We start from the raw sequence: 23,758 nt of genomic DNA on the forward strand, positions 1-23,758 counted from the left end.
CAGCATGGATGACTTCACATGGCTCCCTAAGTAGCTACTTTGTTTGTTTCACGCATAGCAGCCATCAGGATGGAGCCAACATGACGTTAGGTCTGCAAGGGTTCCCCGACATTCATTCAGATAGACTCATATCCGAGTTGGCCACGTGAAGTGGAGTGTATTGTACATGAGAAGATAGAGCGAGCCACCTGCTCTCTGGGAATCTTTTATCCCTATGGAAGTCTCCCCTGGTGACCGCGTCTATACGTCAAATCACTACCGCCATCATAAAGTATGCATCTATTGCCCCCGATTCCCCACCAGAACCTAATAAATCCTTATAATGCAAATGCGCTGTTGAAGCCAACCCGAGATATTCAGATCCCCTTTCCGTACTCCCAAATGCAAAGTTGATGTATGCGACAGAAAACATGGTCTATAAGGCATCCGCACCCTCCAATATACTCAAAGCACCTCCAACCAGATGAAGACTGCCTGTGATGAGAGCCTGCACCGTCTCGCCCTCGCCTACGCACTCGCCCAGATTTCGGACGTAGTTGATGGCCTCCTCGATAGTCGGTAGCACGACGACCTTTGTTTTGGGGTCCAACGAGGACCATTTCTCGGCAAACTGGTGCTGGGCGGTCAGAGCCTCTATGGCTTGAGAATCGTACTGGTGGTTGACGAAGTCGCGTTTATACCCCGTAGCGGCGTAGGTGACGTTGGAGCAGAATACCGCATGACCGAACGAGCCTCCATCCTGGGATGCAAGTGCATCCACCATGCCCTTCAAAAAGTCGACTGCTTCGGTCCGCCCCTGCTGGTTGAAGATGAGGGCTTTAGGGCCGCGCTTACCGGCGCACTCGCCAGCAAACCACTTTGTCGCCATCTTCAGACTATCCACCGTGTGCGCGCCGTCAATGTGCCATGTGATGGGTCCCTCGGATTTCACTTCACACCTGCCCCTCCAGACAACCTGTTCCAGGCCATCTACAAACTCCTTTGGCAGCTTGTCCGAATCAGGCTTGAAATTGGGATCAAGCTTCTGTAATGCGGTCTCTGCCAGCGCCACCCCTAAACTGGCGTTTTTCTTCTGAAACGCCGCGTTGGGCCGCACATTGACCCCCTCGAGTCTGGGGTCGATGCTCAGGACTTTCAGGTCTACCCCTTTTTGCTGGGCCCGGTCCTGCAGCACTTCGGCCGCCTCCGGGACTTGCTCGATCGTAAAAGCCGCGCTGCCCTTCTTCATGATTCCCGCCTTGTGCCACGCGATCTTCTCGACCGTGTCGCCCAGCGCGAACACGTGATCGATACCCAGGGTGCTGATGGCTGTCGCGACAGGCCTCTCCACAATGTTCGTCGCGTCGTACTCGCCTCCGATGCCTGTTTCGTACACGGCGACGTCCACGCCCTCCTGCAGGAAGAGGTGGTAGCTCATGAGCGTCAGGTAGCGCGCATAGATGGGGCGCGTCGGCGTGGGTATGTCTACCACCGAGCTCGGCGCATCACCAGCCCCGGCGGCATCGTTGTCGCCGGTGGTAGGGTCAGGTTTGGCTTTTTCTTCTTTCTGTTTACCCTCTGTCTCTGCTTCTTCGGCTTGCCCCAGCATGTCCCAGACCTCGAAGAAGTAGCGCGCGAACAGCTCCTCGCTGACGGGCTTGCCGTTGATGCGTATGCGCTCGCGGACGGCGATTAAGTGGGGGCTCGTGAACAGGCCGATCTTGCGCGGCACGCCGTGGGAGGTCTGATACTGCTGCAGAATCGATGCGGCGAAGGCGCAGGTGCTGCCCTTGCCCTTGGTGCCCGCGACGTGCAGGATATTCAGGCGCTCGAGGGCCGCGCCGTCGCCGTACCCGATCCGTCGCAAGTACGTCCGCATCTCGGCGATGGACGTGGCGTCTGGGCGGATCCCGGCTTTGCGCCGGGCTTCGATGATGGCATAGGGAGTCTGGAGCGAGTTGAGGGCGTCGATGGCGTCCTGTTTTTGTCTGTGAGCAATCCGTTTGCTTGGAGGTTACATTCTTAAGCGGTCGGACCCCCCCTTGCTTACATTGTAGGTTCTTCCAGTCTTTTGCGCAACCTCGACCGAGGTTGCCGCCGCCGCCGCCGCCGCCGCCGCCGCCGTTTCAGTAGTCGCCATTGTACGTCGAGGACAGGGCATTGTCAGAGTACGGATTGGAAAGGCGAAGCCGACTATACAACGAGACACATGACGCATCCCAAGAAATGGCTTTTAGGAACACAAGCTCATTATGTATGCATGACTCGGAAGGTCAAGTTAAACAAGCAGTTAACTTTGAGGGCAAAGACAAATTGATATGATGAACCTGTAGTCTGTAATGCCCCGCTATCCGCTATCGGATGACTGGTGGGGCTAACCTCAGTTGAGGCATGATACTCGCTGCTTTTTATATCCAATCTGTCACAAGTTGCTGGGCTATGGTAGATGTGACTATGTGTTTTCTTGAGTTGAATTGGTGCCCGTTCAGGTATATTTATATATACTACGAACAAGCTCCTTCTGATGAATGCAGAGGTAAGTATGCCTGTCAGTGACGTCAAATTTTTCCACGGACTTTCTTACAGCTAGATGCCGTGGGCGATGCCTCGGGTAGACTGGAGTAGAATATACCTGACAATCTCTGACCCCACCGGCATACTTTGGATGAGTGTTATATTGATCCGGCGTTTGCTTCATAGTAGTACAGTTGATTAGATTTGTACATTAGGTGGTGAAGATACCAGGTTCTGGTGCCAGCGACGGCCACAGAACATAATGGGCAGGCCCAACAATATGGCTCTCAGAGGTTGACCTATTGGTCTTTGTTACCACTGCCCTTGAAAGTACCGACAACTTTATCCCAAGCTGTTGCCTCGCCCATCTCTTTCCTCCTTTGCCGCTCGAGCTCCTGCTCCTTGTAGATACCCTGCAACCGGGCCGCAGCATCTTGCCTGGCCCGGATCTCTGCCCGAATAGCCATCTCTTCCGCCATCTGATCCTGCTCGTCGACCTTGGCCACCCGCTCCTTAATCATAGCCTGCTGCTCCTCCGTCAGCTCTTCCTTCGCAGCAATGGCCGTAGCCTGGCCCAGCACGGGTTGGCGCGGGACCAGAGGCTGGAACTTGGGGATGGGCCGGCCCTCAGCGCGAGCGGCCTCGACCTCGGCCTCCTGAGCCTGGAGGCGCTGGTAGAGGGTGTCGGCGTGCATCTGGATGTCCTCCTCGACCTCGGGGCTGCGGTCGAGGGTCGAGAGGTAGCCCAGGGCCTTGAGGAGGCGCGTCTGCGTGTTGTAGCACTTTTCGAACTTGCGCACCTGCGTGCGACACATGGTCATGCGCTCCGACCACGACGGGTTGTTCATGCACTGGCGCCAGTCGACCTGCTCGAGCGCGCAGTTCTCGAGCGCGGCGCGGCCGATCTGCGCCTTGCGCTCCTTGTAGCCCTCGAGCACGTCCATGATCTTCTCCTGGTCGCTCTTGGTCTCGGCCTCGATCTCGGCGAGCGGCCGGTACGTCTTCCAGAGGTGGGCGTACCGGCCATCTTGGAACTCGGACTCTTTGGGTATTGTGGGTTTCGCCTCCTCCTCTGCCCATCGCGGTGCTGACGGGGGCGCGGCCGTGTCTAGGTAGCTCGGCCGTTTCGCTGGTGCGGCGCCGGTGTCCCGTGCTTGCTGTTCTTGGGAGCCATATTTCACTGGCGATTCCCGCTCCAGATATTCTCGTAGCTTGGGGTCGAGCTTGTGCAGAGGATCTTCGCTCTTGGACGGCCAAAGGCTATCCCACCAACCCATTGCGGTCGACTCTATAGCTTTGTCGATTGAATATCGAGGGACTTGACGCAGGTAGGGATAATGGCGGCGTTGTCGGATGCGATTGAGTGTCCGTTGGCTGGCAATTCTCAGAGCATCAAAAAGTTGTCATTGGAGTTGCCTCGGAATTTGCCGTAACTTGCCTATAGGTCCGTATCGAATCCGCTGAAAAGTTGGCTGCCCTGAGAAGTACGTGCGTCACTTCGGCGTACACTGTGCCTGCAAGGCTGAAGGCAAATTATTCCGGCGAAATAATCTACATTGATGAATTCTCTAAATGCACGAATCTCTTGATATTGCTTTATTGATTTGGGTAGGCACTGTTATTGTAGTATTGGTTCGTCAAACTGCAAGTCTACAACATCTTGCCTTTCTATCTTGACTTCGGTCCACATAGCAAAATATAATTCTTGGCAACCTGCAGATCACGAAACCGTCATTCCAGTCCTCGTGACAGCAACGGCTTGGTCGCATGACAGGTTGAACGATAGTAGTGTGGAGGGTTGCTCGGACGATGAGTATGATACAGCATAACACTTCACAGATTCCAGAAGGGTTTTGACCGGGTGCAATCATCAAATGTCGTTCTCATTACGAACTTTTCAGACTGCCAATAACAACACGTTGAGACGCCAGAAAATCGATTCTATGCCCGCAAAGCCCTTGTTGGCCGTCCAGACCTTCCGTCCATACTCGTGTAGACATATCACCACCGAGAAGCCAATCGTAAAACGTGACGGGTATTGCGTGGTGAATCGTTTTATTTCAGAGCTGCCGAATTTCGCATCTGTGTGCTATAGCAGCCACCATAGTAATCCGCGTCCCAGTTCCGAATCGCAGAACGTGAAGTACCCTCATGCAAATGACGCCTATGATGCCAAGGAAAGACCCATTTTAGAACTTGCTGAACGACTTGACAGCCTTGCCAGTTCGGGGCAGGACGCGCAGGACGTTGAATCGAACCTAAATAGTGGTCAGTTTTTTTGTCATCCAATACGTTTGGATCACACAGAGGACGTACAGTCTTGCTGAGAGGTCTGCACTGGCCAACGGTAACCTGGTCACCCTCCTCAACACGGAAGGCGGGGGAGACGTGGGCGGCCAAGTTCTTGTGGCGCTTCTCGTAACGGGCGTACTTGGGGATGAAGTGGAGGTACTCGCGGCGGATGATGAGAGTTCGGTGCATCTTGGTGGAAACGACGGTGCCGGTCAGGATACGGCCACGGATAGAGACGAGACCGGTGAAGGGGCACTTCTTGTCTGTGGTTCGCGAGGCATGTCAGTTTCTGTCGTCGCGCCGGATTGTCCATGTCCTCCCAAATCGATTTCGTCGTGGCTTGCAGGTGCCAGATTCCAGCGAATTTCGCATCGCTGACACCTGGGGAAAATGACACCGAAACATGTCGCATCGCGTGCCAAAACGTGATCGCTGCTCTGACTTACCGATGTAGCTGCCCTCAATGGCGGTCTTGGGGGTACGGAAACCCAGACCAACGTCCTTGTACCATCGGCGGCCACCCTTGCCAGGACGGGCACTCTTGGTCTTGACCTTGGAGTTCTGGAAGATGTGAGGCTGCTTCTGGTAAGCACGCTCCGACTGGACGGTCAATTCGGTGGCCATTTTTGCGGTGGTTGTCGAGTGTCGTCGAGGCGAATTGGTCGTTGATGGTTGAGTGTGTCGTGTACCTAGGCGAAAAGTTCAAGATTGAATAATGGAAGCTGTCTGTGGATTAATTTTCCATGTGGGCAGAATTGCCCTGAAAGTGGTAGTGCGTTGCCACAAAAGGTGGCTGGGCGGTGTGAATGTGGCTGGAGCAAACCCATCCAAAAATTTCCCAGGCCAAGTGCGCTTAGTGCGGGGTCCCTCTTTGGACTTGAGATCAATCAGCGGTTTGGGGTCTGAGCTTTCCAATCAATCTAATTTGGATGTGATTGAGTCAAGCGCCAATCAAGGTCCGCCACCACTTTGAAGAATAGCAGTGCCTTTGGGGGACTTGGAGTCATTTTTCCTCATGTTTTCCTATAAGTTCTCTCAAGCCACGCTGATAGCTACCTAGCTATGAGATATCGTATCGTGTCACAAAGTGCATGCAGTATTGTCCATTGCTTTGAATCCAATTTCTCATACGTGCAGGTTATTCATCTTTCAGGAGAAGCTGCTTAAGGCCAATCAATGCTTTGATCAATGCTTATGCTTACTTAAGTCATTGGCCCAACTTCTCCTCTCCAAAAATAAGATCCTTGAACATTCACTCACTTGACACACTTTTTGGTATGTTGCTGTGGGGAACTATGCCCGAACAGGAAGTCATGTAAATAAACCGACGATTGACGCGCCCACTTGTCGCACGCGGTTGTCCCTCACACTAACAGGTGCATCGTTACTTACGATTTACCCCCCAAACCAAACCGAAATCATATTCCCCCAGAGATTTGACGACACCTATTCTCTGATCACTTCAACATGGGAGACGTAACCCTGCCACCGACGAGGCGGCCTCGTAAATCAACCGGCTACTCGCCCGTGCGAAAGAGAATGGAGAAGGAGAACATCACCGTTGACGTAGCTAGCTCTTTGGCTGGTAATGGCAGCCGAAAGAAGTCGCGTAGTAAGAGTATGGGACCTGGGGGCCTGGATGTTCTGAAGTCGGGATCTGGCAACCGACGAGTTGTAAGGATCCATCCTCTTGTTGCCCTCGTGCAGTCTGCGCCGTCGCGTTGATAAGTAGCTAATGTCTCTATAGTCTCTAGCAGCGCCTGCCCGCCCTCCGCCGCGGTCCATCCTCAAGCCTACAATACCGATCCTACCAGAGATTCCTCCTCATAAGCCAAAGTCGAAGATAGCCCAGCCATCTGCGAGAAATCAGGGCGCCGAAAATATGCCCAGTCCTTTTCAAAATGAGGACTCGAACTCCTCAGGGACCAAGATCGCGTTGCGCACAGAGGAAGAGCAACAGGCTGCTGCGCGCGAACGGGAGGAGAAAGAAAGGCGCGAATTGGAGAAAGAGATTAAGGACCGAAGAGAGGCGCGCCGGAAGTCACTGGCTAACAGAAGAGTGTCATTCGCGGCGGAGGCTACTTTGCATACATTCCATGAGGTCGAAGAAAAGGAAGAATCGACAACCTCTACTGACTATACACGACGAGCCTCCTCACTGGCTGCACAGCCTTCGGCGCCTGATCCAGACCCGTCAGAGAACGAACCCACAGACCCGCCGTCCACTCCTCCGGAACAAGTCGAAGAGCCTATTCCTGATACACCCGAGCACCAGCGGGACCTGCACCAGAAACAGAACCGTAGAAGCTCTGCGCTACCTCCGATGAGCTTCAACAATGGTGACGATGACCATACGATTGCATCGACTATCTATAGTTCAGACTCGGATGCAACAGACGGTGCGACGGAGATTGACGAGGAGATACACTCCGATGATGGCAGCGACTCGGATGCCGATGGTACGACCATGGACTTGGTAGTCGATGAGGTGACCGGCACATCTGTTGCATCTGGCATGACAGCTCGCTCGGTATCACCTGACGATACCAATAATACGCTTGACGATGCCCTGCGACTTGCCAGCAGACAGGCCCAAACGCAAAGTATTGATGAAGAGGAGGAAATCATTCCGTCTTTCGGCTGGGCTAGAAAGCCGGCCCCTAAGAAAGATAGTCCTGAGCAACACCAGCCGAAACAGTCCTACTCGTCATACGATGTACCTAATGAGGATAATACAGTGGATCAGAGCGAGATGGACATGGACATGGACATGGATTTTACCAACGCGATGGGTGGAATACTCGGAGCAAACAACGCCCCAGAAGAGGGTGCCTACGATGATGAAATGTCTATGGACGTTACGAAAGCACTAGGGGGCATCTTCCCGCAACAAGTGGCTCAACCTATGCGGAAATCCTCCAGTCCTCAACATCCGGGTGAAGATGATACAACCATGGATCTCACCACGGCCATTGGCGCCATTCGCAACAACAACAACGTGCAAGATTTCGATATGGAGAGTAACGCTGGCAATGAGGACATGTCCATGGAACTCACCAATATCTTGGGGGCAGTGTTGCCTTCGGGGGCAGGGGGGTCGAGCAAGAGGAAGTCTCTTCCATCCCGCCGCCGGACTCTCACAGCGGCAAATGATGAAAGTACGATGGACATGACGGTTGGCTTGGGTCGCATTCTACCGACAACCCAAGCTAAAGAGGATGAAGATGAGGAAGATGAGGAAGAGGCGACGATGGGGATGGATATGACAATGGCCATGGGTGAAATCTTCAAGGGTCCTTCCCCAGTCAAGGACCGGACACAAGCGAAACATATGATGGAGGAAGAAGTGGACAGGGCTGACAGCGCCCCTATGCTGGCTTCGTCTTCCCCAATGAGACGGCTATCGGCGGGTGCTGGGGGTTCTGCGCCCTCCGAAAAAGCGAGCACCGGCGTTTCCCCTTTCCGCGCAGTGGGCCTGCGTCGCAGCACAAGCCGGAGACCCTCTAATGCTTCCAACGGCAGTTCCCCTATCCGTCAACTTTCCCCGCCAAAACAGCCTGCTCCCGTTATCGAAAGCAGCCCTGTGGCAAGCGTTCAATCATCTCCTCTGAGAACGCCATCACCAGGAAAGCCGTCAAGCCGAACGCCTTCCCCGCAACGATCGGCTATCACCAGAGGATCTCTCAGAAATTCTCTGTTTACGAGCCCCCAAAAGAGCGCAAACGTCTTCCAGCAAGATCCCTCAACAGGTGTCTCAACGCCACGCATTGTGCTAACCCCTCAGCCCCGGCGAGTCTCTGGCATTGGAGCTGACCGTAGCGGATTGGGGTCTCCTAAAGTCGCTGCTCTTTTTGATCGTCGGGAATCCATCGGCGATTCTGCTAGCAAATTTGTCCCCGGTAAAACTGCTAGAGGTGTAACGTTTGCCGACCCTCGAATTATAGAGGTTGAAATCGACAATGAGCGCCAGGCAGAAGAGGATAGAGAGAATGGCCGAAGTATACTCGAGCGAGAGGCCGACTGTGGTGATGATGACAACACGGCCACGCTCAAGGGCATGATTGCCAGTATGTCCCCCAAAAAGAACACCCAATTCAGAGGCCGCAAGAGTCTACACGTTGGAAGTGCCAGGGGACTGCTAGGGAAGCGTCCCGCCGAGCTGGACGACGAAGACGAAGAGGACAGGGATGGAGTTAAGAGACTCAAAGGTCATCAAGGAAGTCCAGTCAAGAATATACACTTACATGCTCCACCGACCGTGGCTGAGACGACAGGGCGTCTCACGCGTTCCGCAAGCCACTCTCTGGAAGAGACTGGCAGCAATGCCATCACGCCATCGATGTCATTCTCGCCTTTGGCAGGCACTGGAGGTGCAGCCTCTTCGCCTCGTCATCAAGGCCGCTTCAAGTCGGTCGAAAATGATCAGCCTACGGACACCTTCAACTTTGAGGACCCTCCTCGTCGCTCAGAGCGAGACCTTCTCGACGATGACGATGAAGAACGCATTCATCTGCAGGATTTCCTCAACATGACCAGTATTCGTTTTATGGAGCTGACGACGACAAAACGGCGGCATACACAGGCCCCAGCTGCGTTGAAGGATAGCACATTGCACAATGTGGACGATGTGTCTCTGGAGAGATGTATTGTCGCTGGTGCATGCACAGTCCCGATGCTCGAGCTATATCAGCACGTAAGTCTACTTGTTAATTCAATTTTTCGAGAAAGGTATGCTGACATTATATGGACAGTCATGTCGTGAGTTGAAGAAGTACATTTCCGAAGGAAGACGAATTGTACATGAGATCGAAACGGAAACCTTTGACGAGAACCCTCCCTTATTCAAGGAATACATCTCTGCCGCTCCAGACTTCAAGCTCTTGATGGACAACCAGTTCAAGAATGTCAAGACGCATGCACGCCTTCTCAGCAAAGCCATGTGGTATGAATGGCGGATGAAGCTGCAAGATGGTCTCAAGGAAGGCTTGGTTACGATCGCCAAGGACATGGAAGATGACGAGCAGCTTCTTCAGAAGCAAGAGAACATGCTCAATGTCACCCTTCCCAGCCTTGAGAAAGCATATGAAGCTTTGGAGCAGGAACACAGTAGCCTGCGCTCCGTTGCGGAAGAACTTGCCGACTGTGACCCTGAGGAGCTCGAAGCCGCCAGGGCTGAACTTGAGGATGTGGACTCGGACGTTGCGGAGAAGATGCGCAAGATTGAAGAGTTGCAACAGGTTCTTGGGGAAACCGAATCAACCATTCAGGATATGGTAGACCGCAAACAAGAGTGCCTCGCGGCCATCGAGGAAGCCGAAAAAATCCGGGAGGAGTGCAGGGGATGGAGTTCCAAAGAAATCAGCACTCTCAAAGGTAAGCTGGAACCCCACGAATATTTACTCTTGCACGCGCTAATGATACATGCACAGTGAAAGTTGATGAGATTGAGAAAGAGCATGGTTGGACCATCGCCGGCATCTCGGGCACAACGGTCTCGATGACGTATCGTCGCGAGATTGAAGTTGTCTTCGACATCAGGGCATTCCAAGACGCTAAGACAACCTCGCACGTCGATCTGTGTTATATTGCTGCAGGTCGCGAGAAGAACTCGCAGCCTAAGACTGTTGAGAAGGACTTCTTCGTCCAATGCATACAGGAATATGTCCGCGGCCTCGTACAAGCTCGGGCAAAGATCTCCACTCTGCTCCGTGCGATCGGTGCGGCGTGGGACAAAGCCGACGCCGCTGCCGACAACATCCGCCTTCTCAACTGCACTTTCCCGACCGAAGTTGCCAGGACAAGCGACTCGTCCATCGCGGCCAAGATCGACATGTTGCTCGTACCCATGCAGACGAAGGTTCAGCTTACTCTGGGTCTTGAAAGCCAGCCTGCACCCGATGGAATCGAGTTCCGCATTGTGCCACAAGCACACGTGGTCTATGGCGAGCACTTCAAGATTGATAAGGTATGCGAGTACCTGTGCACCAGGCTTGGAGAGCGAGTCACCACAAAGAAGGAGAACGAAGCTGTAGAGTCGTGGAGTGATGTCGTCGTCGAACTGCATGAGCGACTGGTTGCCAGAGGTCGGAAGTGATGCTCTTTAAGGGCTGGAGTACAGGATTTTATGAATTATGAATACTTGTTGCATAGTTAGACTGCTTCCGGCCATGCCATGATGAGGGAAGCGTCGGAGTTTTGTATTGACCTAGGACATTTCTTATGATACCGCCTTTCACCTTGTCATGCTACCCTGCCCAACTGGTTTGATGTGTTTCTCGTATGCCTGCCGACCTGTCCTTTGATGTCAATATCAGAAGCATGGAATCTGATCTAGAGATGCCGAACAGTGCGTAGATGAAGCCAAGTCGAGCAATGGGCAACATTATGGCAGCAGGGCCACACGTAGGATTACTGCTCAACGTAACATGGAGGCTGAAGTATCTGGCATCGCCCTCCCAGCCGGAGTCAGGTTGGTAAATGCCAACCAATCCTCTGCCCATGCAAAAGAAGCATCGGGGAATTATGTGAGAAGGCAAGCAGCAAACCACAGAATGGCATCTGAGAATAATCAAGCTAGGAATAACAACTTTGGGGCCAAGTTACCCCAAATCTAACCCACATGAAGGGCCTGGAGACTGCTGGTTGCGCGGTTATTAGAATAATTACAGCCATCTCATTAGGCACAGCGACAAGATGTCCGTAACTACATGCATGTAGATATCTACTGTTAATAGTCACCTTGTATGCTTTTGTCTGGAGAGAAACCGCTCTTGTAAACAAAGCATGGACGTCATATGTGGGCGGTATCCCCGTGTCCATATTGGAGCGGTCTACGCGTAGTCTGGGTGGCAGTTTTCAACGAGCCTTGAGACAATCGCCATTGATGGCCTGAATCACAGAGTTGGCATCGGTTGGGCCGGTTGAAAACCGGCGAGTCAAATGGGTTTGTCCATGGGCAACCAATGTGATGCTGTCGTAGCTGTTTCTAACATCATGATACTGCCCATGTTGCCTCTCACTGTTTGCTGGAGCAAGACATGGATGTCAATCACCGGCGCGCTTCAATTTCGGTTCACAGATGCGTAGATGTTTGGTCCAATGGATTCCTGTGTGGTAAACATGGCATAGGAAGACCTGTCTGGCATCAGTTGCGCTGCTCATAGGAGCATGTAAACACATGCCCATTCAATTCGCGTCAAAGGACTGTGAGCAGCTCCCGTCGACATCACTGATGCGTAGGACGAGTTCACAGACAAGCAGTGGCTAGATGTTGTGATGTGACATTGCACGGGTTCTGGTACAACAACAATTCTACATGGCATGCTTGGTCACCACGGCTCTTCGTATGGCATGGCAACTACATCTCTGCTACAACGTAGATCAAGATATGCTATTTACAGACAAGACAGCCGATTTCCTGGATGTGAGACACCTGCTCGAGGAGTGTGCCAAGCATAATCCTAGGCCATCACGATCATGTAGGGACATCTTGGGTAGTGTCAGTCCAGCAGTGCGCGGGATCCGGTTGTTCGAGTCTCTGGTGTAAGAACAGGATACCATTGGTGTGGTGTGCATGTTGTTCTCCATCACCTCATGTCTATCACTCGGCATTTCCAGGAGAACACTTCGTCTGACATTTCTGGCTTCCCATAGGCGTGCCACGGCCGGTATCAAGGCACCACCACACACGTTGGCATCCAGCCTCGAACAACTTCACGAGTATCATGCATGCAATCTCGAACGCAGAAAGCCAGTCTGCTTAAGTGACATATGTCCATTTCCAATAACTACCTAGTAACCTACCTATGTGCCATGTCTTTCTCGGCCCTATGGAACATCGCTATCGCCACAGGCTGCCTGGTAATGCCAGCCCAGGACTTGACCCGATAGGGGGGAGGCCCTCCAAGTGCGGGATTACCTACCTGATCAAAGTGCCTGCCCTACCTGAGTGCCACCATACCGGGTAGCCTGATTGCTAACAAGCTGCCAGTGCGAGCGAGCGTTGCCCTCTTCTGGAGTTACTGGACTGTATCTTGGTACCTGATCCCTCGTTGCCTGACAGTCAGTAGCCCTTTTCCATAGCAACCCCTCCCCACATTGGTGCTGCTCCCCTGAAGCACCCAGCCATCTACCCAAAGTTAGGCATTATGGCCCTAATCGTCCATGGCAACCATCTTGATTACCCGTTTGGGAAGTAGTGAATGTACCTTTTTCTGCCTGCTGCTGCGGTGGCCCTCTGCAGCAAATAAATAGCTCTTCTCCCTCCAGAATTTCCAAAAATTCTTTTTCCCTCTTCCTTCCTTCCTCCCTCGTCCCGCATCACTCTTGTCTGAACTTCACGCTCTCGACTTGATCATCCAGCTCTTACCAAGCTCGACATCTTTTCACTTCCTGAACGTTCACACAAGCTTGAAGCTTTCTCTCCCATTGTGCACTTGATCTTGTTGTTGTTACCATCATCATCATCATCAGTCACAATGCCCTTCGCCACCATCTCCTCCTTCTGTCGCAGACATGTGGCTGCCACCTTCATGTCTTGCGACCATCTTCTTCTTCTCCTCTGGGCATTTGTCACCATGCTCTTCTGTCAGCCTCTCTGGTTCGCCTTTGGTCTTCTCTTGTTCTCTGCCGTTGAGCCTCTTGGCCTCAACAAGGTATGTTTTCCTTCCTCGTTTCTCTCAACTTTTCTTATCCAACCTCATATTCATACATACATACACCTACTCATCCCATCTATTGAACACATTCCATCATCTGCACTTCCTATTCCACTTTCCAGTCATCATATCTGGATCTGCTCATCTCCAATGCCAACACACATCCTATGCAACTGGATTGATTCCATCCCATCTCAATGTCAACTCCCTTCAACTCAATCCCACCTCCCCTATCCGAATTCCCCCCTCACCTCCATCAATTCATCCTGCATTTATCTCTACTTGTACATCAACCTCTGACCAAAAACACTTCAGGTTCCTGATGGTCTGCAAGTGGTTTACCCTCTGCTTCGTGTCTTCCTCTTCTGGACTTGCCGCCAGCCCAAGGTGATCTTCTTCACCCTTCAGGTTACCTTCTTCGCCCTCGGGCCTATTTTGCTCGGCTTGGTCGCTGCCTCGATCTGGGCCTACCACATGATCTGCGCTGCCCCGGCCTGGTTCTATGGGAAGGTCCGCACCAGCTGGTCATGTCGCTCGTCGCCTGTCAACCCCCCAACAGACGAGCAGGCAGAGGTGTCGAGGTTCGCTGTTGTCGACGGCGAACCTACGGTACAGGTCGCACGGGTCCCGGTCCCTGTCCCTCCTCAGCCCAAGCCTCTCTCGATCGCGGAGCCTCCCTCGAGGCGTGTAAAGTTCGAAGTTCGCCAGCGTCAGCAGCCACGGACTGTGACCACCTTCTCGAGGGGATTGGAGGCCTTCCAGAAGAAACAGAAGCGGAATCCTCTGATGACGCAGTCTGTCAACCCCCACGCTCCTGGCTACCGCCGTCCCGATCCTTGGGGCAACGTCTCTGCTGGCCTCAACCCCGACTGGGTCAAGCAGCAGCGGCAACGGGGTATCGACAAGATGGACAAGCCGAAGCCCGAGCCCGTTCTTCGCTCGGATATCTTCAAGGCTGATCAGGCCCACGGTTTAGGTTGGTTCCACCAGGTCAACAGCGCCCGGCAGGGAGTTGAGATCGTGGAGGACATGCAGTCTCTCTCTGGTCCCATGCTCGCCCCCGCCCCTGCCCCGGCTTATGTTCCTGCGCCTGTCCCTGTCCTTGCTCCTGCCCCCGCTTCGGTCTTCGCTCCTGTCCCTGGCGCCTTCTCAGCTCCGGAGGTCTCATCTGCCGGTCAATCTGCACAGTTTCCTGTCACTGGCCAGGGTTAGTTCCCCTCGGCCACGGCTACGAACACTGTCTCTGATGAGCCTGCCTCTGGTCTGCCTGATCCCGCTGCTGCTTCTTCGGTCGAGCCCAATGCGACGACGACTTCGTAAGTATTTTCCTTGTTGAACCCCATTTGACTTAACTGTGTTCTAATGTTTTCTTACTAGTGTGGAAGCTGATGCTTCAAGCAACGAGGGTCCTGTTGTTCGCTCCAGGGCACCCTCTCCTCAGCTCGCTCCCACCGGTCCTCCCGCTTCTGCTTCTGCCTCTGCGTCTGCGTCTGCTTCTGCTTCTGCTGACTCTCCTGACGCCCAACCGGCCAGTCAATCTGTGGATGCCAAGTCCACCCCGGTTGTGTCTCCGTCGTCCGACACTGGCTCTAGTGGCAATGTCGCCGTTGATGTCAAGCCGGACTCTCAGACGCCTTGCCCTTCCCCTCGTTCCTCTCGTTCCTCTCGCCCTGCTCCCAAGTCCAAGTCCGAGCCCGAGCCTTCCTTGTCTGACTCCGTCTCTGACAAGGACGATAAGGAAGTTACGAACGAGGACAACGAGATCATTCCGTTCAGTGCCAAGGACAGCATGAAGGAATGGGCAAAGCAGGCGCAAGCAAAGCTGGACAAGAAGAAGGCTGCCAAAGCCGCTGCCGAAGCCGCTGCCGCCGCCGAAGCCGCTGCCACCTCTGCTGGTCCTTCGTCTTCGGCCTCTGCTGGTCCTTCGTCTTCGGCCTCTGCTGGTCCCTCATCTTCCGCCTCTGCCTCCGCCTCCGGACCCGACGACAACGATCCAGATACGTTTGAGAATCCGGATCTGCTTGACCCGTCGACTTACGGTTTCTCGGATGATGAGGACGGCGAGGGCGATAAGTCCGAGGACACTTCAGCAGCCGCTCCCCCTAAGGAGTCAGAGCTCAAGTTTATAGGACGCGAGTACGAAGCTTCCAGCGTACCTGAGCTGGCTAGCGAAGAAGAAATGAAGAACCGCAAGGTCCGCAAGCTTCCTCGTCGTCTTCGTCGCTAAGAGCAGTAGGGGTTCTCTTCCTGATGGCTGATTGATGATGGTTAGGGCCAACGCGCATGTCTGGGTCCAATCCCCATATATTGTTATTGGTTCGACCTGAAGTTGCCTGAAGGTATACACACATACTTCCCCTTCTGGTGGGACGAGGTTGAGACTGGTTGCACTTCGGGTTCGATTCCCGTGCTGGGTTCAATCCCCGGCGATATTTGATGATGGATTTTCATGTGCAACTGGGTTCTTCTGAGTCTCACCAGCCGCCACCACCCTGCTGCCTCTTATGCCAGCTCAGCTTGACCGGATTCCATGGTCGACTCTCTACGCCCTCTTCTCGACTCTCTTGGTATTGGCTACATGGTTTCCTGTTTCACGCTTTACTTAACGATACGATTTTCACTAACCCAACAGCCGGAGCCAGTCATGTATCTGCGTTGCCTTTGATCCTTCTCAATCCCATCCGTCAAAGCAACTTGATATGGTACATCTGCTCCGGTCCTGCGTCGCACTGATCATGAAAGCGAGGAACCCTCCCCATGGGGTGAAGCGAGTAAATGTCGACACTATGCAGGCTCACGCCAACCACGTCTGTCAGAGCATGTAGACCCCATTCCCAGAGGGCGAGTGCGAGCAGGTGGTAGAGAGTTCTGCTGGGACGCCCCGGGGTTGGTCCTGGCAAGCTCTCGCCGGCGAGCATGACGCGCACTCGCTAACGTCTCGATTTGGATGATTCCTAAGCTGACTGGCAGTCGTTCTATATAACACGACTGCTTAGATGGCAGGCTGATAAGCCGGGCTTCCATTTCTTGGCCGTGCGCGTCGCTGTTGGTTTGGTTGTTGCATCGTCATCATCATTCTACTATTCTTGTTTGGTTTATTTTCTGTTCGGTCTACATCACACATTCGACAACCCTTTCTTTTCGACATTCTCGGCGTTTTTTTTTCATTTCGGTCTCTTCATGTACAGCTTTCTTTTCGACAAATCTCAACAAGTGCCTCCGGGTGCACCAAAAAAAAATTGAAAACAGAAAATCGTCCAAAAAAGCGGTTAGCGGGGGAGATTGGAACCGGGTTGATGGACTCTTTCTGGCGGCTTTGGGATTTGGGTGGCAGCAGCGACCATTGCCAAAGGATCGAGGGCGAAGTCTTCTTGGGACCTATCTGAGATCTCAGCGCCGTATTTCCTAGCGTCTGGTGGTCTGTTGGTTCTTGTAAGTAGTCTCCTTTCCTTTCTCACCTTCTCCCGTCGTTCTCTACTAACCATGACTACACAGGCTCTTGTTCCACACCACGTTATTTTTGGGTTCAGTGGCCCGGTTTGCGCCTTAGCACTGCATCTGGCCGGGCTCACCGGGGAAGGGTAAGAGCAGTGAATGTCTATTGGTCGCGTGCAGGGGGTGTGTGGTGTTGTTATCGCGTGGCCTCTAGACGGGATTTGTTCATGGGGAGCGAGGTTGCGTTGTTCCAGCACCTCTAATCATTGGAACTTTGGCCCAAGGCGCAGCTCTAACGGGCACTGCTGATGGGTGTACGGTCTATCTGGGTTTTCCCGGGGCAGTTCGTCTGTCTCGGGGTTTTCCCCTTTCAGCTTGATTGCTAGTTCGTCCAGCGTCACGCAGAAGGATACACAAACAAGGGGTGGGCGATGGGGCATCGATGTTACAGGGAATCGACGACGGATGGTCCGAACTGCGAAAGGAAAAAAATGGGAATCACAAAAGAGAGCTTGAAAGAGGTGTTCCCCCTTCGAGGAGAAATAAGCACAAGGAAATTGTCTCGATCGGATAGCATTCATGTGTATTAGGTCAGCGGGTTGCAGAGTAACTGCAGCAGGCATGTCCCATACGTTGAGGGAGGTGGAGCGCCAGCTGCTAAGCGGCGACGCTGGACGTTAGATATCAAAACAAAACAAACAAGGGGTTAACGACAACATACAGGGAGTTACAATTTATCCATATTTAGACCACTACATTATGCTTAGAGAAATATATCAGGATTCTCCTCGATATCGTGTGGATGCAGTGAATCGTCTGCTTCAAGTTCTGGCAATCTGAGATATGTGATCACATCCATCGCCAGAAAAGAGGCCAGGCACCGAAAGAGACAGACATCAAGCAGATGGATCGTTCCTGGATTGGCGCATCTTGGTTTCTCATGGCGAGCGAAGCGTGGTTCAAGGAGACAGATACGTAGGCAAGCCCCAGAATGTCCCGAGAGAAGGGTCTACATGAGACTCGAGCGGTTTGTAAGTTAGGCCTACGAAAGATGATCGGTTGACTGCTGTGTTTATCTCAATACGTGTATACGATAGAGGCATTGGCATGGACAGGCTGCCATTTGAGAATGTGACATGGGAGGGATATCTGTGCTGGTTTGAGAGAACACTTGTTGGATTGCAAATTATGTAGGGCATATTATGAAGAAGGGCATAATCTCACATCTGAGGTCAAGTCTTCACTTGGACTAGTTCATATCGAAAACCAACTTAGAAGGTAGCCAAGGGCTTGGGTCATGAGTTGACGAAACTAGAGCATGTGTTGCTACATGTACGTATCAGATAGATTCTGCCGATCTAACATCCTCACGCCCTCGTGGCATTTGAACGACCAATCTTCGCTTGAACACGTATGCTAAGGAAAGCTTTTCCTAAGCCAAGTCACGTACAATGCTACATACATGTGATTGGGTTTGAGGGTTCGCAGGACCGAGAATGGGAACTGTGCCCATCTCTCAACAACATTGATCACCGAGGCTTGATCTTCGTCCACCCATTCGTGCTCTTCTCCCGATCCTTGCCAGAAGAAGCGCCGCCAGCCGCTCCGGGGGCCCGATTGGCATGGGCATCTGAGCCTGCGCCACCGCCCTTAACCGTGTTGACGCTCATGTAGCTCTCGAGGCCGAACCGCTGCGGCCCGGGCTTCGCGCGCGACCGCGGCGTGCCGCCAATAAGCACTCCATCGTCGAGATCGTTGGGACCGAACTCGTCGTCCTCGATCAGCTCCCACTCAGGCGCGGGCGCCTCGTTGACGAGGCGGGCGCGCAGCTCGTCCGCCAGCTTGAGCGGGTTCGGCAACTTGAAGTACTTGGTGAAGTCGTGGCCCGCGGCGCCGCCCAGGTACGTGTGTGCCGTGCCGTGGGACCACTGGCCCATTCTGGGCGCGGCCTTGTTGATGAGGTCAACATTGTTCGGGTCTCCTTCGCTGTTGTTGTTGTCTGCCGCGCTGCTACCGCGGCGCCCGGGCGACGATGACTCCGGGTCGAGAATCAGCTGTTGGCCTGGCTGGTTCCGCTGGAGAGATGAGCCGATAAGGAGGTTGTACAAGTTGCGACCCATGCACGAGAAGTCTTCGAAGCTGTTGCTGTTGTCGCCGACTGTTATGCCCTGGGTGCGACACAGCCATACTATGTCATAGGCAAGGAGGCAGGCACCTTCAGTGCATGAGGTGTACGTCGGAGAGTCCTCCTTGGCCAGTGTTGAGAGGGGTTTATCCAGAAACAGGGGCCTAGGATGGGGTACGTGGCTGTATCCCCGGTCTCGGGGATCGTTTGGTAGCTGCGAAGAGCCTGGGAAGGGAACCTGGCCATGCTGGTAAGACGAGACAAGGGAGAAGATGGTGGGCCTTGGGTAGTCGTTGTGTGGCAAGGTGATTTCAGCGGGCAGGCGGATGTCAAGGTAATGCGCAGCGAGCCATAGAAGATGTGCAACGTGCCCAAGAGACGCAGAGACATGTTCAGGAGAGGTGCTGTTCATGTGGTGGAGATCGACAATCTCAATGCCACCAATCTTGTATTCGAAGCGTATGGGATTTGATCGCCTGGGACCAACCGGAACGCGCTGCAGCCGGTAGATTTTGGCCACCTCTGTGCACAGGGCGGCCCGATACTGTGTCATAGCCTCATACTCTCGATCCCACGAGTATTTTGTCATCTTGATGGCCTTCTTTGCCTCCTCCAACTCCCTGGCCCTCCTCGCGGCTATCCCCTGCGATACCGACGCAAGGTCCGCTTTGCGGCGCGCCAACTTGGCTTTGCGCATTTCAATATCACTCTTTGCTTTGTCAATATCTTGTTGCAGTCGTTCTGCGGTCGCAATGATATGCTCCGTCTCGTCTCTTGCCTGCTCAGTCGCCGAGACGCACTGATCCACATATCGGCGCGTAGCTCGAATAGGAGTGGACGTCGCCGATTCTGGATCGCTGCCTAGCTCGAGGGCGCTGATTTGACCGTCCAGCATCGTCGTCTCCATCAGAGCTCTGGCGTGCTCTATACGACCCTCGTACAGCATGTTGCGCGCATCCATGGCGCAGTAGAAGGGAAGCCGTTGTGGGTGATGCCGCCGCTGGCAGACATCGCAGCTCACAGGCTGGGCCCGATGGTCCATGGTGGTGGCAAGTTCCGATGGAATGGAATCTGGTTTGATCCACGCCTTCGTGGACTTCTAGAGTATCAAGGTATTGATAGGCGACCTGCCATTATGGTTTGGCAAAACGCGCGGGTCAGTTTGGCGACAAAGAAAGCGCGGAATCGGCTCGAACGTGATCGGAATTCCCATATGCCCATGAGAGGGTGACGTCGAAAAGATACGAAGGTACAAGCTCTTATCGGCTTATCGGCGGCTCATCCCCAGAAAGGCATGCAGCCAAGAAGTCGGACCCCTGCAGGGAAGTCACGCTTTGGGCAGCGACGCGTCCACGTCTTTCTCAATTAAAGAGGCAGGTTTAGGGGTTGTTGCCAACGGGTGTATAAAGTCGTCGGGCCAGGTGCTTTCACATTTCGGCAGGAAGCTTCGCGTTATATGCGAATGAATGTGGCCAGGTCCTGTGAGCAGTTTGTCTGACTACGGTATTCCTGCAACTTCGCCAAATTTCTAGTCACGGGGTCCCATTGGTCACCTGAGTGAGGCATCCTGGCTGGCTACTAAAAACAGCCTGCTAAGTCTGACAGGTAGAGTCTGCGTACTCTCAGAACGTACTAACCGTTCGTCTTGAGATCGCGCAAGATCAAAAGTCTCAAGGTATTCCGGATAGGAGGCTTCCCTAACCATGTCGGAATCCACCACACCACCGCCGCTCTCCACCGTCAAGGAGTCCTGGAGCCAAGAGGAGATGGCTGCAAGAGAAGCCATGAACGACGTACCAAGCTACGAGGGTGATGGGGAGCTTCCCATGCCACAGACTGCGTCACGGCAGTCATCGCGCCAACATTCGCGACAACAATCCCGTCAACAATCCCGTCAACCATCGCCAGACAAGTCACCCAAGAAGTCCCCAACCAAGTCTATAAGTAAATCGCCAACCAAGTCTTCAACCAAATCCCCAGTCAAGCCACAGGTCCAGGCCAAGCCCCAGCCGCAAGAGGATGATGAAGATGAAGAAGCACCTGTGACGCAGACCCGGGTGCTGGTGGACCGTCGTCAAACACGTACTCCTGAGCCCAAACAGCGTCGGAGTCAGCGAGTCTCGGTGCAGCCATCGCCCAGCACGCCCGGGCGCATTGCTCCCTTTGACTGGGATGACTTCGAAGCTCGCTACCAGAAGGCGCTTAGCGAAGCAGACGAAAAGGAGAAGGCTATCTTGGAGGAGTTCGACCAGCTGGTCAAGGTTCGTCAATCCAGTTTGCTTGCTTACCTGCCGGCATTCTAGCTAACTATAATCCTCATAGTACTTTAACGTGTGGGCATCGGCATCATCGAGCCACGACAACGAGCGCGCGGTCAAACGGTCAGTAACTCTGCTTGTCGTTATATACTGCTCATGCGACTAACATGCAATCCAGGCTGCAAACTCGTACGCGATTCGTTCATCTTTCTGAGCAGAAGCTGAACCAGAAGAAAGAACACCGTAAGTTCTCTTCATATCCATTCGCATGTAATATGTAGTACTAATTATTGTTACAGTGTCGGAAGTTGTCAAAGCCTTCCAGAGTGCCCTGGCTCTCCTTAGTGCGGCTTGACAGGCCACAAATAACGCTCTAATAGCGCTGGCTACTACTCAACCGACCGGGATCCCTTATTGTCTGCATTGCTTGCTCGCGGTACATTGGCGTTTGTATGAGAAATGAAGATACGAATTATGAGTTATGAATGTGTACTGCTAACATTTGGTGATTGGTCTAGAGGGGATGCTACCGATGACGCCTTTGTCTACGATGGCCCTCTTTCGGAAGTCGGCACACAGTGAAGACTCGCATGATAGCATATCGCTCTACACATTCATTATTATGTCCAGTGCAGTTTATACACGAATGCCGATTGTGCTTTACCACGAAGTCATCCATCCCTACCCGTGTGTGATATACCGAGTTTAGTTCAGCTGGGAGCCCAGCCTGTCCGGCTCATATCGCCAGTGAATCAAACCCCTCTATAAGAGCTTGCATCGCATCAGCTACGGACTTGTTCGGGTTGCTGGGCTCAAGGATGAGCTCTCGAACCAGTCTTATAGCTGCCTCGTCTGTCTCATCGAGGTTGCTCCTGGGCATATTATTCCTGTACCACTCCGCCGTCCGCGTGCGGATGGCTTCCGTAGCAACTTGTTCCATATAATGCAGGCTCATTGGATCTAGGTTCACTGATCCCATACTGGGATCTATGACTCTGTACAAGTCCAGGTCCAACCTTGGGTCATACTTGAGAGTCATATCGGGGTCGCGGCCAGCAAAAAGCAGCGGCTCTAACTCCTTTGGAAACAGGTGCATGTCAGTAAGAGAGTAACTCATAGCCCGTGATCCTAGCCGATAAGGTAGTTGCGAACTCACTTGAGGGAGGAAAGCCAATAACTTTTGGATTGCGGCATTCCATGCGTACACTGTGGGGGTGGCTCTCTTCTCCACGCCGCCCAAGTCGATCATTTTCAGTATCGGCGTTATCTCGTGTTCCAACAAGTCATCGCTGGAAAAGTGCCCGAACATCACTACGGGAGATCTTAGTCAATGCGCTGCATCCGCTAAAAGGGATGGTTGCTAACGTACCATTCTGCGAATGAATATCTGAATTGTATAGGATGTAACTGGGATAATCGCCCTCGATGGTTTCGAGCTTGATGTTACCTGCTGCATAACTGGTGGGCCATGACAGAGCAATATGCATCCTGATGACTACACCGATGGCACGTCAACTCTATGCAGTCGCAGTGTTACCCGTGGAGGGGAAACTTACAGCACATGAGGAGCCTCCAGATGAGTCGGTTGGGCAGTGGTGCCGAACGACCCTTGGCCCGGGTTATGAATTGCTCGAGGGTCCCGTTCTCGAGCCGTTCCATATATACCCAACCTTTGACGATGGAGACGGCTCCCTGGGGGACGGGGTTATGGAGCGGGTCGTCCGGAATCTCAAATCTATTCACCACGTGCATCGCCGCTTGAAGCGCCTGCCACCATCGGTTACAAATCTATACCAGCTACGAGCGTACTTTGCACAAGTCACAAGGCGGTAAAGATATATATATGGGCGTCTGCACGAACCTTTAAGCTTGCTTCTTCCGTCATGAAGTTGCGTCGAGCCCGCGCTGGTACATCTTGGACAGCCTCAAAAGGGATCTTGACGATCAACCGTCGTGTTTCGCCTTCGCTCGTCGTCTTGAGCTTGTAGACATGCCCCAACGCGCCGTTGCTGACGAAACACTCCGTCGCATAGCGCCCGTCTTTGTCAAAGTAGAGCTGTATGTTCTTGGCGGCTTCCACGGGGTCCATCCGGCGATGAGACATGTTGAGAGGGCGGGCACAAGGGCCTCGTATCAGGAAAGAGAGTAGCCCTCGCCAGGACTATCACAGGCATCGAGTTGTGTCTCCTGGGAGGTAGGTACATATACTACAAAGTCAAGGAGGCTCCTCCTGGCCTATGTATGATGCTAAGCAAAAGGATACGGGCGCAACCCATAGCTTTTGTATTGCTTCTTCTTCTTAAAGTGCATTTTGGCTCCCGGGTATATTGGTTGCGAGGGCCATGACAAGAATGAGAAGATGGTTGCGGCCTTGGTGCTGAAAGACAGGACAGGAAACAAAGGCCCCTCGCGATATCAATGCACATCATCTCCAGTTCTCGCCCCTGACACGCAACCTGTACTTCGACTATGTCTCTCTATATGTTGCTGGCTTCGAC

The 23,758-nt window shown here is 53.2% G+C and overlaps 8 protein-coding genes across 8 annotated transcripts; 3 read left to right on the top strand and 5 right to left on the bottom strand.

Moving 5' to 3' along the window:
• Positions 1-415: 415 nt before the first annotated feature.
• PG985_012389 (uncharacterized protein) lies at positions 416-2,119 on the bottom strand (the record flags this gene model as incomplete). Its single annotated transcript, XM_066832155.1, has 2 exons — positions 416-1,957; positions 2,030-2,119. The coding sequence occupies 2 exons, from the start codon at positions 2,117-2,119 to the stop codon at positions 416-418; spliced, it is 1,632 nt and encodes a 543-aa protein (XP_066680205.1).
• Positions 2,120-2,792: 673 nt separating this feature from the next.
• PG985_012390 (uncharacterized protein) lies at positions 2,793-3,770 on the bottom strand (the record flags this gene model as incomplete). Its single annotated transcript, XM_066832156.1, has 1 exon — positions 2,793-3,770. One exon carries the CDS (start codon positions 3,768-3,770, stop codon positions 2,793-2,795), a length of 978 nt encoding a protein of 325 aa, XP_066680206.1.
• Positions 3,771-4,682: 912 nt separating this feature from the next.
• On the bottom strand, positions 4,683-5,409 carry PG985_012391 (40S ribosomal protein uS17; the record flags this gene model as incomplete). The annotated part of the gene is made up of 3 exons (XM_066832157.1): positions 4,683-4,751; positions 4,810-5,048; positions 5,232-5,409. 3 exons carry the CDS (start codon positions 5,407-5,409, stop codon positions 4,683-4,685), a joined length of 486 nt encoding a protein of 161 aa, XP_066680207.1.
• An 843-nt stretch (positions 5,410-6,252) lies between these two features.
• On the top strand, positions 6,253-10,879 carry PG985_012392 (Spc7 kinetochore protein; the record flags this gene model as incomplete). Its single annotated transcript, XM_066832158.1, has 4 exons — positions 6,253-6,459; positions 6,533-9,478; positions 9,537-10,158; positions 10,215-10,879. The coding sequence occupies 4 exons, from the start codon at positions 6,253-6,255 to the stop codon at positions 10,877-10,879; spliced, it is 4,440 nt and encodes a 1,479-aa protein (XP_066680208.1).
• A 2,482-nt stretch (positions 10,880-13,361) lies between these two features.
• PG985_012393 (uncharacterized protein) lies at positions 13,362-15,669 on the top strand (the record flags this gene model as incomplete). Its single annotated transcript, XM_066832159.1, has 3 exons — positions 13,362-13,439; positions 13,758-14,629; positions 14,820-15,669. The coding sequence occupies 3 exons, from the start codon at positions 13,362-13,364 to the stop codon at positions 15,667-15,669; spliced, it is 1,800 nt and encodes a 599-aa protein (XP_066680209.1).
• A 2,737-nt stretch (positions 15,670-18,406) lies between these two features.
• On the bottom strand, positions 18,407-20,044 carry PG985_012394 (uncharacterized protein; the record flags this gene model as incomplete). The annotated part of the gene is made up of 1 exon (XM_066832160.1): positions 18,407-20,044. The coding sequence occupies one exon, from the start codon at positions 20,042-20,044 to the stop codon at positions 18,407-18,409; it is 1,638 nt and encodes a 545-aa protein (XP_066680210.1).
• Positions 20,045-20,705: 661 nt separating this feature from the next.
• On the top strand, positions 20,706-21,615 carry PG985_012395 (uncharacterized protein; the record flags this gene model as incomplete). Its single annotated transcript, XM_066832161.1, has 4 exons — positions 20,706-21,263; positions 21,325-21,383; positions 21,439-21,503; positions 21,560-21,615. 4 exons carry the CDS (start codon positions 20,706-20,708, stop codon positions 21,613-21,615), a joined length of 738 nt encoding a protein of 245 aa, XP_066680211.1.
• A 381-nt stretch (positions 21,616-21,996) lies between these two features.
• Positions 21,997-23,364, bottom strand: PG985_012396 (kinase-like domain-containing protein; the record flags this gene model as incomplete). Its single annotated transcript, XM_066832162.1, has 4 exons — positions 21,997-22,571; positions 22,630-22,755; positions 22,817-23,048; positions 23,122-23,364. The coding sequence occupies 4 exons, from the start codon at positions 23,362-23,364 to the stop codon at positions 21,997-21,999; spliced, it is 1,176 nt and encodes a 391-aa protein (XP_066680212.1).
• Between the last annotated feature and the right edge of the window lie 394 nt (positions 23,365-23,758).

Source organism: Apiospora marii (genome assembly GCF_038362585.1).
Source record: "Apiospora marii strain CBS 49790 chromosome Unknown utg000009l_segment0_segment0, whole genome shotgun sequence".
Lineage (NCBI taxonomy): Eukaryota > Fungi > Ascomycota > Sordariomycetes > Amphisphaeriales > Apiosporaceae > Apiospora > Apiospora marii.